The sequence below is a fragment of the Rhea americana genome, unplaced genomic scaffold (genome assembly GCF_003343005.1).
Source record: "Rhea americana isolate MKP2758 unplaced genomic scaffold, rheAme1 scaffold_241, whole genome shotgun sequence".
NCBI lineage: Eukaryota > Metazoa > Chordata > Aves > Rheiformes > Rheidae > Rhea > Rhea americana.
The window spans coordinates 346630-360299 of NW_028186359.1; the positions used below are offsets into that span (position 1 = coordinate 346630).

Below are 13670 nucleotides of genomic sequence, written 5' to 3' on the forward strand. Positions count from 1 at the left end.
AAAATCACTAGAAGCACGCTAATGTCATCTAATATCAGACATCAGAAGCACACTAGTGGCACCTAATGCCACTCCTGGCATAGTAGCAGAGTTATAATATTTGCTTCATTCAGAGTACGGAGATTTCAGTCATATTATCTAAGAAACAAAAGGAGAGTAAAAAACCAAGAATGCAGACTTATTCTTTGTAGCTCAGCCTCAGTCATTTCCTGGGAAAGCTTCTTCCCAATCCCTCTTTCACACAGACCTGCTTCATCTTGAGTTTAGCACATCCCCAATTCACTCACAGAACATGAAGAAGTATTTCTAAATAATGCCTCAAACATTCCATTTTTAGGAAGTCAACTCACATTTATAATTTAGTCCCACGCATGGTCATTAACACAATGCTGAACGAATCTCTCTACTGATTTTCCAGAAACAAGGGCTCTACTCACAAAACTACCATAGTGCAGTGAATACTCCATTCTGACACTGCTCAAAGGCAGCTTTCTGTTTTAATACTAAAACGAGTGTTATGAGATTATTCTTACAAGATGCAATAACCCCACTGGTCGAGCTTTTCTGATTGTTTCCAGTTCCTTTTGCCAAAAGCAAAAGCTCTGTACCTGTCTGCACTGGAAGGGTTGTTCTGTACTGATCCCAGAGGTCTGTGCTGTGGAGCTGGACTCTGTTTGGCAGAATTTGTTCCTGACGGAGGACCACGATGTTCTAGTGAATTCAAACAAAATCAACAGTCAGAGAGACTTTCCCGAATACAATGGTAGGGACACTTATCACAAGAGCAAAGCAACCATCAGTGCTCTGTCTTCTCAGCTGCCTAGAACAAGAAGCCAGGTTTGTATCTTAAATTTCAGGAAAAACAATCAGTTTTCTGACAATGAGCTGAAAGGCAGGTCTGTTTAACAGCTGATACACTGTTCATAATGAATGCTACTGCCACAGCATATCAGATGAAGTCTAACACTAGTTAAATAGGGGAAGAGGATTTTCTTTGGTCTAGTGTCGTAAGCCTGGAACCATAGCAGAGTTCATTGATTCCACAGAACATAATTCCTATAAATTTTATTCTTACCTAAACTTCTTTTTTCCTCAAACGATAAAATTTTAACTGAACCAGACACGAACAGAAGTGTTTTAGACTGCCTGCACGTAGATAAAGACTAGAAGGTATTAGAACTAGTAAGATCCACGAAGTTGGCTCAGGTATTTAATAAAATAAAAATTTGTAAGAGATGAAGAATAATATCCATTTGAGAACTTAACCCTTTTTGAAAGTAAGAGAAGTCTGAGGATCTGCAAGGGCCATCAAGATTCACAGGTGAAGATGTTAATAATGAGGAGGAAACTGTCAACTCTTCTAAGCCACAATGGAGAGTTTGCCACAGGAAAGCTAAAGGAAAGATTATGAACTATTCCGACAATTAATTTGATGCGACTAGTTTACCGGTATGTTATCAACAGGAATTCTAGCGCATTTTGCCTTCTCCCAAAGGCTAACTAAAAATTAAAGTGTAAAGGCATTTTAAGAAAATCTTGTAAGGCATTTTTAAAGATGATTCTTCCCTTCCACACAAAACACAGTGATTAGGCACTTACGGTAAATCCATTGCATTTATGGAAAAATTTGTTTCCAGATACAAAATGTCTCTATCACTTAAAAGAGCAATGAACAATATTCTATGCAGAAAGCTGCCTCTTAGTTAGAACTTTAAATGGCAAGTTGTAGCCCAAGATGGACTCATGTACTGAATTATAAACTAATGAACTCCTTTTCTGCTAAAGTTTTTAAAAAACATCCCAAAGAGACAAGCTAGATATGTTCCAGTCTTCTGTTAAGTGTGTCACAGAAATTCATTTCTGAGTCAAAAGAAACAGACAAACGAGCAAACCTCAGGAAAACATACAAAGTGCACATGCACCATAAGGTAAGGAAAACATAAAGCAGCTTTGTCTGGTGCATATTATTAAACTGAATTTCTCAGGTGTGCTAGACCTCAGAAGTCCTTCAGAGGACTGCTTGGCACTGTTACTGTGACATGCCTTAAAGAGGTTTTTCTCTAGAGACAAAATGTCAACTTTTACTCCTGCTTTATACCCAGAATTTTAATTTATAAGTACAGCAAGGAAAAGGCCATCTGTTTATATGAATTCTCCAGTCCTCTATTCAGCCTGCTCTCTTGCTTTTCTAGCTAATATGTGACAGAAGCTGACAGGCTCCTGCTTTTGTTAAAAATGTTAAAGAATATCTTCTGGAGCATGAAGTGAAATTCGTTTATTCATATGAAAAGCAAAGATCATACATCTGTGAAAGCTAGGAAGGAGGAAGGGATAGACAGAAGGATATATGCTAGTATTTTCATTGCCAGGCTGAGGATAGCACTAAAAAGGATGCATTGGGAAACAGTAAACTCCATTAGAGTTTATATTTTGTGATGCTGAATTGCTTCTGGCAAAATGGGCATTTCTGTCATTGGAGTTGCATATTATTCTTGCTAAGTGTTATGTGCTATCTTGTGAACAACCTCAATAAAGTTCAACTCCCTCCTCAGCACCCTAGTAGGGGAAAATGATTGAAGCCCTGCCTGATTTACATCCACTCTGGCTTCCTTCCCTAAGGGACTTTGCTGTATGGTAGGTTGTTTTGTGAACTGAACTGTATTTCTCCAACTAAACCAATGAGAATTTTGAAACAGTAATATACTCTCTTTTCTGTGGAAGCAGTTCAGCTTGTATTTCCTCCATTCTCCCAAAATTCTCTATATCTGAAAACATGCCAATGTCAGCTCCTTTAAATCACACAGTTTTTCTGAGTGGTCTTTTCAATCTACTTTTATCAGCTGCTACTGACATTTTTTTTCTTTCTTGTTGATCCTTATGCAGATTGGTATTTTATCTCTACATTCCGGCTACAAATCTGTAATTGAGGATATGGAAAAAGTTCTTATACAGAATCCATGTAGGGTCATAAATAATGGACAAAAAGGTTACATTAGGAAAGTTTATTCTAAAGAGAAAGCTAATTAAAAGCCCTAGAGAAACAGATCTAATGCAACCAACTCAGACTTCAATTGCATTACGAACATTGCCCTGGGCAAACTGCTTTGAGGTGTGTCTGTTCACTCTGGAATGAACTCAATTCGAAAAAATGAAAATCTTCCTAGAAAAATAACCGAATTTATTGAAGCGTGTCTGCTTCAAGCATTAACAAAAAGAGAAGGTAAGTCTTTGGCATTTTATTTTGCAGGTTGAGATAGCATGTTAAATATTTGTAATGAATATGAAACTAAAAAATGATCTGTTGGCTTTATTCACATTCTGGCTTTGGGTATTTATTATTTTAAAGGTAAGAAAAGCTAAACTTCTGGCACAATAACAATAGTCAGTTTAATTAAACTCAAAAGCAGCAACCCAGAAAAATGCAGTAGTAAGCTTTTCCTCATTAAATGATTGGATTTTACGTATTTATAGTGAAACGTTTATGTAGGAACAATACTACATTGAAAGCAATGTTGCATGGGAGCTTTCATTAAAAAATATGATCTCTGAAGATGTGACTTTGCAGTCAGAAATACCCACTTTGCTGTTCAGAGGATGACTTGTGTGTGAAGAACTTGCTATAAGCTTGCAAGGCTCTGCAGGAAATCATCTGAATAGGATATTTATGGTGGGATGTGACCATTTTTCAAAATACATTTTTAGAAGATACAAGAACTACAGAATGTTTCTGTTACATCCTAGCGATGTGGTACTAGGCATTTGTGTATTTTCACATAGCAGGAAGAAAAGACAGAGTGCCTAACTGGAAAGAATCTAAAAAGTAGGTGTTCATAGCTACCTGTAGCACCTAACTTCTGTGCAACAGCAGGGTCCCTGCAGGACAGCAGTCTGGCAGAGCTGCATCAGCCTGCTCCACAGTGTCCTAATAGGGTACTTTGTACCCTTGGAACAGGGCTTTCCTGACAATGATTACAGCAGCAAGAGACGCATATTGCCCAGGAAGGTGAGAAAATTCTCTCTCAATCTAGTCTTGTTCATCTGCTGTAGTACCCACCAGAAAAGATAATTTCTCTTTAGTTGATGAATGTGAGAGCTAGATAAGACATGTTTCCCCAGGAACAAGCAGTCTCCCTCTCTCATGTGGGAAACCATGAGAATCTTTCTGTTACCCTGCATCATGTTTTCCGTATCTCTTATTTTTCAATATAACTATTTCAGCAGCTCTCTCTCTCTGTCCCACTTGTGCACAGTTCCTACAGAGCAAATGAATGAGCTTCACTTTCTTTCCTTCAATAGGAGATTATTTTCTTTAAATCACAAACATCTCTCAATAATCCATTTTGTGCATTAACTTTAGAAGCTATTAAACACCACGTTTTAAATGTTTCAGTTTTGGCAGGACATATTCACCTGACTGTTATGCATCTTCCTTACCTTCCTCAGCAACAACTGTCAGAGTTACCACATTGCCTGCATCTTTAATCAGCTGCACTATACTGTCATGTGAGAGCTCAATGATTGATTGACCATTCACTGCTGAGATGCGGTCTCCCACTTTCAGCTTCCCACACTGTTCAGCTGGACTCCCATCTATAACACGTCCAATCTTGTGAGGAATCACTAGGAAATCAAGAACAGGTATATCATTTTTTTCAGAACACAATTAATATTCATTTAAGTTAGGCATCATACAGACTCTGAATCACTATAATCACCCCACAAACTGTTCCTACTCTAAAGAGTAGCATTTTAAAATGAATTAAATACTGGTGTGTGTGTGTGTGTGTGTGTGTGTGTCTTATCACCAATAGACAAGAAGCTGATGTGTATAATCAATAGAACAGTTCTCCTGACAGTCAGAGTACCTAAGCTGCGCTCCTAAATCTGCACCAGAGAAGCCTCTCTCCTTCTGTTCTAACCAGAGGAGGAACCCAGACATCCTGCACTGAAAAGTAGTGGAGGAATAGTCTGTTACAATGTCACTTGTATGTATGGCTAAATAGCGTTACAGATTGGTGAAAAAGGTAAAGCATGGGTGGTCAACTTATATCTTTTTGGCTGTATACAAATCCCATGGGGCCATGTCATGCCGTGTCATTTTGGCATAGGGGCTGTTTGGTGATGCACATCTCTATCGGAGAAAAGGAACAAACCAGAACAGGCTACTGAGGTCCCTCAATACTCAGCTACACTTCACCTAGCCTCTGCAGGGAAGGGACGAGACAACACTGTTAGCTCCTCTACAAGTACCCCTCTTCCTGAAACATGATACTGTGGTTTTAGGTGTTATGAAGACCTTTATATATGCTGGTGGTGTTAGTCGTATCTTAGGACTAGCCACCTGAAGATAATAGTAAGCTACTGGAAGACATTGAGAAGCCATTGCAACAGGAGCAGCATACCGAAACCTCAGGGAAAAGAAAGAGCAATTCATTGTGTTGTTTGCACCTGATACTAAAGGACGTTGCAATAAATGAAAGCACATCAGCATGCTTTCCTACGCATCTAGAGCAACCTTTCATTCATTCGAGTCCCTAAAACATAACAAAACCTGTTCCTGTCCTTAAAGAATCTCATCAAGGCTTTTCTGCCCACTGTGCAGACTTCCCTAGTAACTCCATTTTCAAGCAGAACTGTCACTTCTCTTAACTGACCTCTATATTTTTTCATGAATGCTCTTCCTGTTACTTCATATAAAAACCTGTTTGTATAACCAATGCCTGAAGTGGGTTTGACATGGACCTAGTTTAAGTTTATTAGTCCCTGCTCTCCCAAACATGCTTCCTTTTGAGAGATTAAAGAGGTGAGGAACGTTATGTACTTTTCAAGATTATCAGCTGACATTTCAAAAGTCGAAACACTTTCGGAAAGAGACATCAGCCGAGATCATCATCCAAGATTAAAAAAGCCCATCAAGGTTTGTTTTAATGAGCAAACACACAGAGTGGCTACTGCACAAGAACAGACATTAAAGCCTTCTAACATTTATTATGAGTTTAAATTTTAATTACACTTCCCTTAAAAGACTGCTTTTTTAGTATTATCTAAACCTAAGAGCCAACTGTGAAGAGAAAAACAGTGCAGGGTGCACTCACAACTGCTGATTATTTGCTTTAAAATATCCCAGCTTTACAGGAACACAGTGGCTTCATTTTAAACTGCGGCAAAGAAAATTTGCAGCACATTCATGTACCTATGTCTCTTATTTCTGTGTGTTAGAAACAGCCCAGAACCACAGCGCTTACATTTCCAGTGCTGAAATAGGTTTCAATTAACTTCTACTATTTCTAATTGTAATATCAAACAAACATGGATTTGCAGCAGATTCTCTGACAGAAACATCTCTAACAATTTTATAGCAATACAATATCAATGTGTTACAGTAGAATTCTGTTTGTAATTTTTTTTTATTAATATGCAACTCACTAGACAACACAACATCAACCCCCAGTGATTCTAACACAGGACACAATCACTTTCACAGCATCAGAGGGTGACAGTTTGAGGCCTGATTGCTACCATGGGAACTGCGTTTATGAAAAGTCAGCAGCTCAGTGTATTGACCTCATATGGCAGCAATAACTCACTCTGTCTTTCACAGCCTAGGCTGACTCTGGACACTTTCAAAAATGGTTGGTTTTAGAATTCTTAAAAAAAGATATTATCTGAGCCAAGATTGCATCACACTCAAAATACATATCATATGAATTCAGCATAACGTTATTTAGAAGAACTGCTTTTAGTGTGCTCCTGCTGTTTTTCATTGTACAGCAAAACAAAATGGAAAAGTAGAAGAAAGTGTCTAAGCTCAAAAAAAGAACCCTCAAGTAATCATTTTATCAGTCTGAAACCACTTGAGGAGGTTTCAGAAAGGTGATTTACATCAAGAAACTATGGGAATTGAGTAAGGAGTTCAGCAATTACCCAGTTTTTAATGGCAATGAATTGAGTTAATTTGTGGGTTAATTCACTGAGTTGGTTTGTATTTTAAGGGCTGACACAGATAACTAACTCAATGGAAAAAGGGAATAAATCTCAACAGGATGATCCTACACATCAGCTCATGCAGAAGATGTTCAATAGTTTATACTTGGCACTGCCAGATAATTAGCAGCTATCAGCACGTAGAATACAAAATGCATTTGATTACATAGAACAAAACTGCTCTTGTGTAGGAGGTCACAAATCTTTCCATTAACTGAGTTGGATTCCAGAGCTTCCTGCATGCAGCTTCTCTTACTCATTTCTGCTCACAACGTATCTTTTTATTTTTGCTTTTAACCTTGGTTATTTTGCTGTTTATCTTTACAACTACTCCTGAAGCCAAATCCATATATCAGAACTGTATTACAGAATTGTGCTACCTTTTCATTTTGAGGACCTTTCTAGGCAAACATCCTATCTTCCAACAGTAACTTCCTTGCTTTCTTCCAACTGCTGCAGTTTCTACTTTCTCAGATTCCCAAAATAAGAAGTTCTTCCTGAACAAGGCATACAAAACCAAGATTGAAGCTATACTTCTACTAAAATGCCCATGAATTAATGAAGTGTACAGAGTCTACAACATTACTACAACCTGAAAACTATTCATATCCTGAGGACAACCCCGTCACAAATGCTTCACACTCCCATGTATGGGCTGATTGAGTACGATTTATTTTCTCTCTGCTCCTCACTTATGCCACAGTTGGGTGAAAAAGAGCATGAACAGGAAGCAAGACGGAATAAACTTCAGATGTTTGGATTGTGAAAAAACTGTGAGTGAAAGAAGACTATACCTACACAGACTGTTGTATATGTAACCTAACCACATTCTAAGGAAAGAAAGATCACTGAAGAGCCCACAACCCCGAGCACACTTGTGCAAGTGTACTCACTAATGATAACGACAGCTTTGGTACAAGTATCACACTAAAAAACTAGGCACCAGTGAAGCCATGTACTGACAACACTAGCTAAAATATAGCACTTACCCCCAGGTGGAGGTTTATTTTTGGAGGTGAGAATAACAAAGCCAAAACCTTCATTTTCCTTCCTCTGTAGACGGACATCATAGACTTCTGAGGACTGCTGGCTTGCAAGCTCTATTTGATTCAGTTGGGGAGATTCATTTTGGGCTGAGATAGGCTGAGACTYCTCCTCTGGTTGATTTTCTCCTTACAGGTAACAGACAAACAACAAATAAGAAAAAAACCAATAATGCTGTTTTATTAGGTACAACAAAACTGTACATATCAATATCAGTACCAGCATGAARAAACAGTGCCTGCCTGGGAATGCAGTGGGAAAATTTAGTAGCAATATAATTAAGATCAAAAAGAAATCAGATGCAGAATAAAACATTCAAAAGGACTTAAAGGTTCAGTTTATCAAGATGTACTTCCTTTCCTTTAATTTCATGTACATATCTCTTCTCAACAGTCTTACAAATCATATAAACCTCTTCCATTTCTCCCCTTCACTCACCTTTTTGCTAAACTGATGAATCTTAGTTTAGTCAGTTTTTCCTAACATGAAAGCTTTGCTATAGCTCTTATCACCCTTCTAACCTCCATCTGAACTTTTCTAGCTCTAGTATACTCCTCTGAGATGCAGCAATCAGAATTGCACAGAGCATTTAAAACATGCACTATGGAGTTCCATAACAATGCGTCAAAATTTAACTTCTAACATCTAAATGCCTTTAAGATTTCCCCAAGCATTGAAATGATGTTTCCAGAGACCTCTCCAGAATGGTTTCTTGGTTTTTCTTGTGCATTAATAGCTACTTTAGAGCTTATCAATTTTAGGTGAACAGGTCATGTTATATTTTCCCTGAAATGCATTACTTTGTGTTTATCAATGCAATTTCATCTGCAACTTTATCATGTACTCAGTAATAAGGTATCTTTTGGTAACTCTGGGCCAAAATGAGTCTGCATTGAGACTGAGCCTGTAGCCCACACATTCTTTCATCTACCTGAAAATGAAGAGAAGGTCATGAGAATTTCACAGTTAGTGTTTTCATAGTTTATGAAGAAATATGTTTTTCTGCTTATACAAACTTGGAATTTATGGTTGAATGATGCAATGGAGAAGCAATACTAGTTCATGGGAGACTCTATCAAGACCCTTGAGTTCTATCTCAGATCTGTCATTTATGTGATCAGTGCCATCAAATCAAGGATAAACACTCCTTTGTACACTGCAGATCTGGACACCAATCTAAAACTGCAGAATCACAAAATGTTGCCATGAATTATCTCTGTTTTGAGCACTCTTATTCTTGCTACACATAGATCACAACAGACTTCAGAATATTATGTCATACAGAAATTAGGTTATGTTATTATTCCATTCATATAGCACGACTGACTGATCTAACCGGTATCTGTGAAAAAGTTTGAGGAAAGCATCAGCCTCATCTTAATTTTCAGTCTTACTTGTGCAAGCTAACAAGCACCAAAAGCATCAGCTTATTAAATTCTTCTTTTCTCCACTTACTCAAAATTACAGAATGACAGTCTTTAATCTCAGAAGTCACTCAGTTCTACTGCAATAATTGATATGTTTCAGTGCAACTTCAGTTGACATGATTATAAAAATGTAAGCATTCCTTTAGCCAGGCTCCATTTCCCACAGTACACTCTCCTGACAGACAGACACATACCACCAAAGAAGATCTTCCTCCGGACTGTGAGCAGTACTTGACCATTCCGTGCAGCACTGGTCATTAAGTCCAAAACTTGTTTGTGTGATTTCCCTTTAACAGGGACTCCATCAATACACATCAGTTCATCAGCAGCTCGAAGCCTGCCATCTTTTTCTGCTGCTCCCAATGGGATGATAGCTCCAATATAAATCTATCAATGAAGCACAATCAGTGGGTTTGAACTGTAGCATATGAACACATCAAAATACTTAATGTTTGGAATCCATACGATTCCTGACAGATAAGAACTTTTGGGAGATATTTTTAAAGATTATCTGTTTATCATATTCCAGCAGAAACATAGTTGGTGAGTGTAGCTTGAGCCAGTTGAATGAATTGACAGAATTTGGGGCTTATAGGGCTCAATAAATACTCAAAGCTTTTCAATGAATTCTGGAGGCATCAATATGTAAGACAAGACAAGGCTAGAGTGCTTGGGGTAGAACTAAAAGCTTTGGAAAGAACTCAAGTTCACCTGCCCAGACAGTTTCATGCTTTAAGGTTTTCAGTGCACAGCTGTTGGTGATTAGACAAAAAAATTCAAAGTTGCACTCCCTATATCAATTTTGTCTGCTCACATCCCATAAAGTGTCAGGTAAATATGTCACAGATAACAACATACTCTATTTTATATGCTACAATCACATTCAGGTTAAATGAAAGATTAAGAACAATTATGGCCAGTAGCTGTTTGAGGTGAGGCATTAGAGGGCAGATCATCCGCACACAGCATTTACGACATCAGCTGGACACCTACCAACAGCTATTGTTGTTACAGAAACAAAAGATGATAAATGCTATAAAGTGCAACAGAAGTAAGATTGCCTATTCTTCTTCAAGAGGAGGAACATTGCTCTTCTTTTTATTTAACTGCGTGTTAGAAAAAGGCTGGCATTTGATCACAGCTGTGAATGGAAAAAAATCTATCTTCTTTCAATCGTAATCAGAAGGCAATCTACCAGCATTTCTATTCCAAAAGCTTCTTTTCTTGATGTGACAGTTAAGGAAATAGTCTCTGACAATACAGTGTAAGTTTAACTTCTCTCCAGGGAAAATTTTTGGTCTTTCAAGAAGAATCCACTCTATTTCATAAAGACTGCCATAACAGGAATGGACTATCCAGGAGTTTCCACAAAAGCATTTACCAGTCTGCCTCCACCTTTGCCACAAGGACCACTCAAGCAGAGACATCATCTGAGTCAAACTACACAGCAACTCTGTAGGCTTAAACCAGGAAACTTTGTTACACTGATGATGTAAAACCATAACCAAATTCTCGTCACCAACTGGGTTAAAACAAAACAGCTTCTAATCAGTGCTCTTCCTCTTGTACAAATGTTAGAGCCACAGTCTGATGACAGCTGGAGATGCAAAACAATCTGAATATCCATCTAGAGAAGGAATCCAGCTTCTGATTCAGGGTTCTTATGAAAATCCTGAAGTACATTTTCTATTTTCCCAAGATGTTAGAGAAACACAAGGCAAGTAACAGCCTGAAAGAATGCACTGGAAGGTCATTCTCACATCCCTGAGTGCAACTCACTAGTAGCAGTAGTGCCTCACTAGTAGGCACTCCAATGGACAAAACAGAGTATGTTTTTGAAGATTTTCAGGTAAAGGGAAGGACACAACCCCCCTAAAGCTTGACTCATTTCATTTGGCTGCATTTGAAAGAAAAGCTTGTCAGAAATTTTCCAGGGTAAGCCAAAGATTCCCTCCACACATCTGCTTCCCAGTAAGAACTGGCATGTACGCCATACAGAGCATCACCAGTGCTCATTCTGTGCCAAGATTCTAACAAGATTAGGTGGTATAACATACAAAGGTTTAGTGCCAACACTATCCTTTAAATCATTCCCAAAATACAGCAACAATTACAGAAATATAGATCAGTATTATGGGCTTGATGGAGAACTACTGTTGCCAAAGAATCTAGATAAATAAAAAGCGAATGGGAGTCTTGTTGACTGAAGTCAATCATGAAGATGAAAGGAAAGAAAGGTAACTAACCATTTTCTTCCCTTCATTTGAATTTGAATGGGACAAGAGCTTAAAAACTCTATTTAGTTAGAGTTGTTTCCCTTGTCTGCTCTCCTACAACTCATCTCAAAATCTAAATTCATCCTTTAGCTCTTCAACTGTTGGTTTCTCACAGACACTCAAAAATGATTACAGAGACTAGAGTCAACTTTTGGAGTCCTTGGGTTATGGCCAGTGCATTTGTGGCCCCCAAGAAGATACAGTGCTAGACATGAGGCTAAACTTGCTGCCTTAAGTAAAATAGCATGCAAAAAATACCAAAGTGATTATAAAAATAAAAACCCTACAACAGATCACTGACCATACATTAAGAACAGTTAGTGCGCTTGCTCAGAGCACTGTTTACGCTACTTAGCTTTAATCAAATCTGATTACACCTTTCAGCTTTAACTGGATTACTCAGGAATCTTTCACTGACAGAAAATGAAGCAATTTTCCTCTCTCAAAAACTGGACTATTGCACCAATTCTTAAATTCGATATGAATCTGGTAACTGGAGTCTCCAATTCTTGATCTTTAAAAAGCAGTTACTGAATTGATAATTTTCCCTTCTGAAAGTTTTATAAGCTTGGCTTTGCTTGCTTCTGAATACAGAGCACGAAGAGTAATTTCACAGTTCTCATACTACAAAAATAAAAAGTTTTTTACTCTTTTTTACTCTTTTCTGCAAACAAAATGTCTTCCCATGTCATCATGAAGGTTCAACTGAACCATACCTGTTACTTTCCACAGCAGCAAGTCAATTTTCACCATCATTTTTTTCAGCTGTTATGAAATTGTATTTTGAACACTCTCTCATGCTTAAACAGGAAACTAATTAAATAATTACCTTATAGTATATTGTTTGGTTTAACCTGGCAGTATGCAATTAGCTCTGAAAATACTTTGGGAAACCACTTTAAAAAGGAATGAAGAAGTGTAAACACATACTGGGTCAGATAATGGTAAAGAAAGTACTAAGATAGACCTTTTGTGATTCTGACAGTAGCATCACTGAATCATTTAGAAGGGGAGAGAAATGAGAATGAGAAAGTATGAGTCATTCTAAGGGTAGTATTGTAAGGTAATACATAGGTAACTGTAAACAATTTCACTTACTGGTTGATCTGGTCCATCCCCTCCAAGCACCCGGAAACCAAAGCCTGACTCTTGTTTTCGCAGGAAAACATCTAGATCTCTTGTGTTTGGAGCTAAGACAAAATAACATTTCAAAAACACTCAAAGAATTATCTTTGATTATTCAAAGATTTCTTTTGTTGGTCATCCTGACAGAACACAATAACCAGAAACAGAGTAAAAAAAAATTGAACAGTTAAATCTTCAGTGGCTCTCTTCCCAATATGAGAAAAGCTTTTTTCAAGAAAAAGCTGAAAAAACAAAGGATAGGTTGATGAATGCCAAAGGACAAATCAGAGCTGCTTTCATATGCAGTATGGGGACAAAATCCAGACTGTAATACAGCTCAGAACTATATATATATTTCAGAACACTGAAATTATCAGGTTTACTTCAGATATTTGAAAATTAGAGCACCTTAGAGCTTGAAGAGTTGTAACATTGCTGTAAAAATGCTGTAAGCTCATTCTTTCATGATTTCATACTAAGATATAACAAACAGAAATTTCCTACTGTGTTCCAGCGTAGTTATTGTAACTGACTTTTGGCATGCTAAACTATTTGACATGTCAAGTTTGCTTAGTTTTATTTTGCTCTGACCTCTGACAGTATGGTCTTTAATGACAGTTTGTTATAAACAGCATTTTTTAAAACTGGCTGTACAATTTTTCTATGGAGCCATTTGCATAAGTCTATCTGTTGCAAAGCTCTATTAAAATATTAACAAAGGATTCTTTCAGAAAACATCTCAAGGAACACTTCATTAGCCTCTTCTGGCCCATCAGTAAAACCTGTACTTGCAAAGCTATGAAAAAGTGCTGAT

The 13670-nt window shown here is 37.6% G+C and overlaps 1 protein-coding gene across 1 annotated transcript in view; it reads right to left on the reverse strand.

The window, feature by feature from the left end:
• Nucleotides 1-13670, reverse strand: part of MAGI3 (membrane associated guanylate kinase, WW and PDZ domain containing 3) — a 45654-nt gene that overhangs the window by 9669 nt on the left and 22315 nt on the right. The window contains exons 13-17 of the mRNA XM_085306600.1: nt 12830-12921; nt 9650-9842; nt 7974-8156; nt 4435-4620; nt 609-711 (exon numbers count right to left, since the gene is read on the reverse strand). Of these exons, the coding sequence (XP_085162726.1) occupies nt 609-711; nt 4435-4620; nt 7974-8156; nt 9650-9842; nt 12830-12921 (757 nt within the window). The remainder of the gene's footprint in view (nt 1-608; nt 712-4434; nt 4621-7973; nt 8157-9649; nt 9843-12829; nt 12922-13670) is intronic.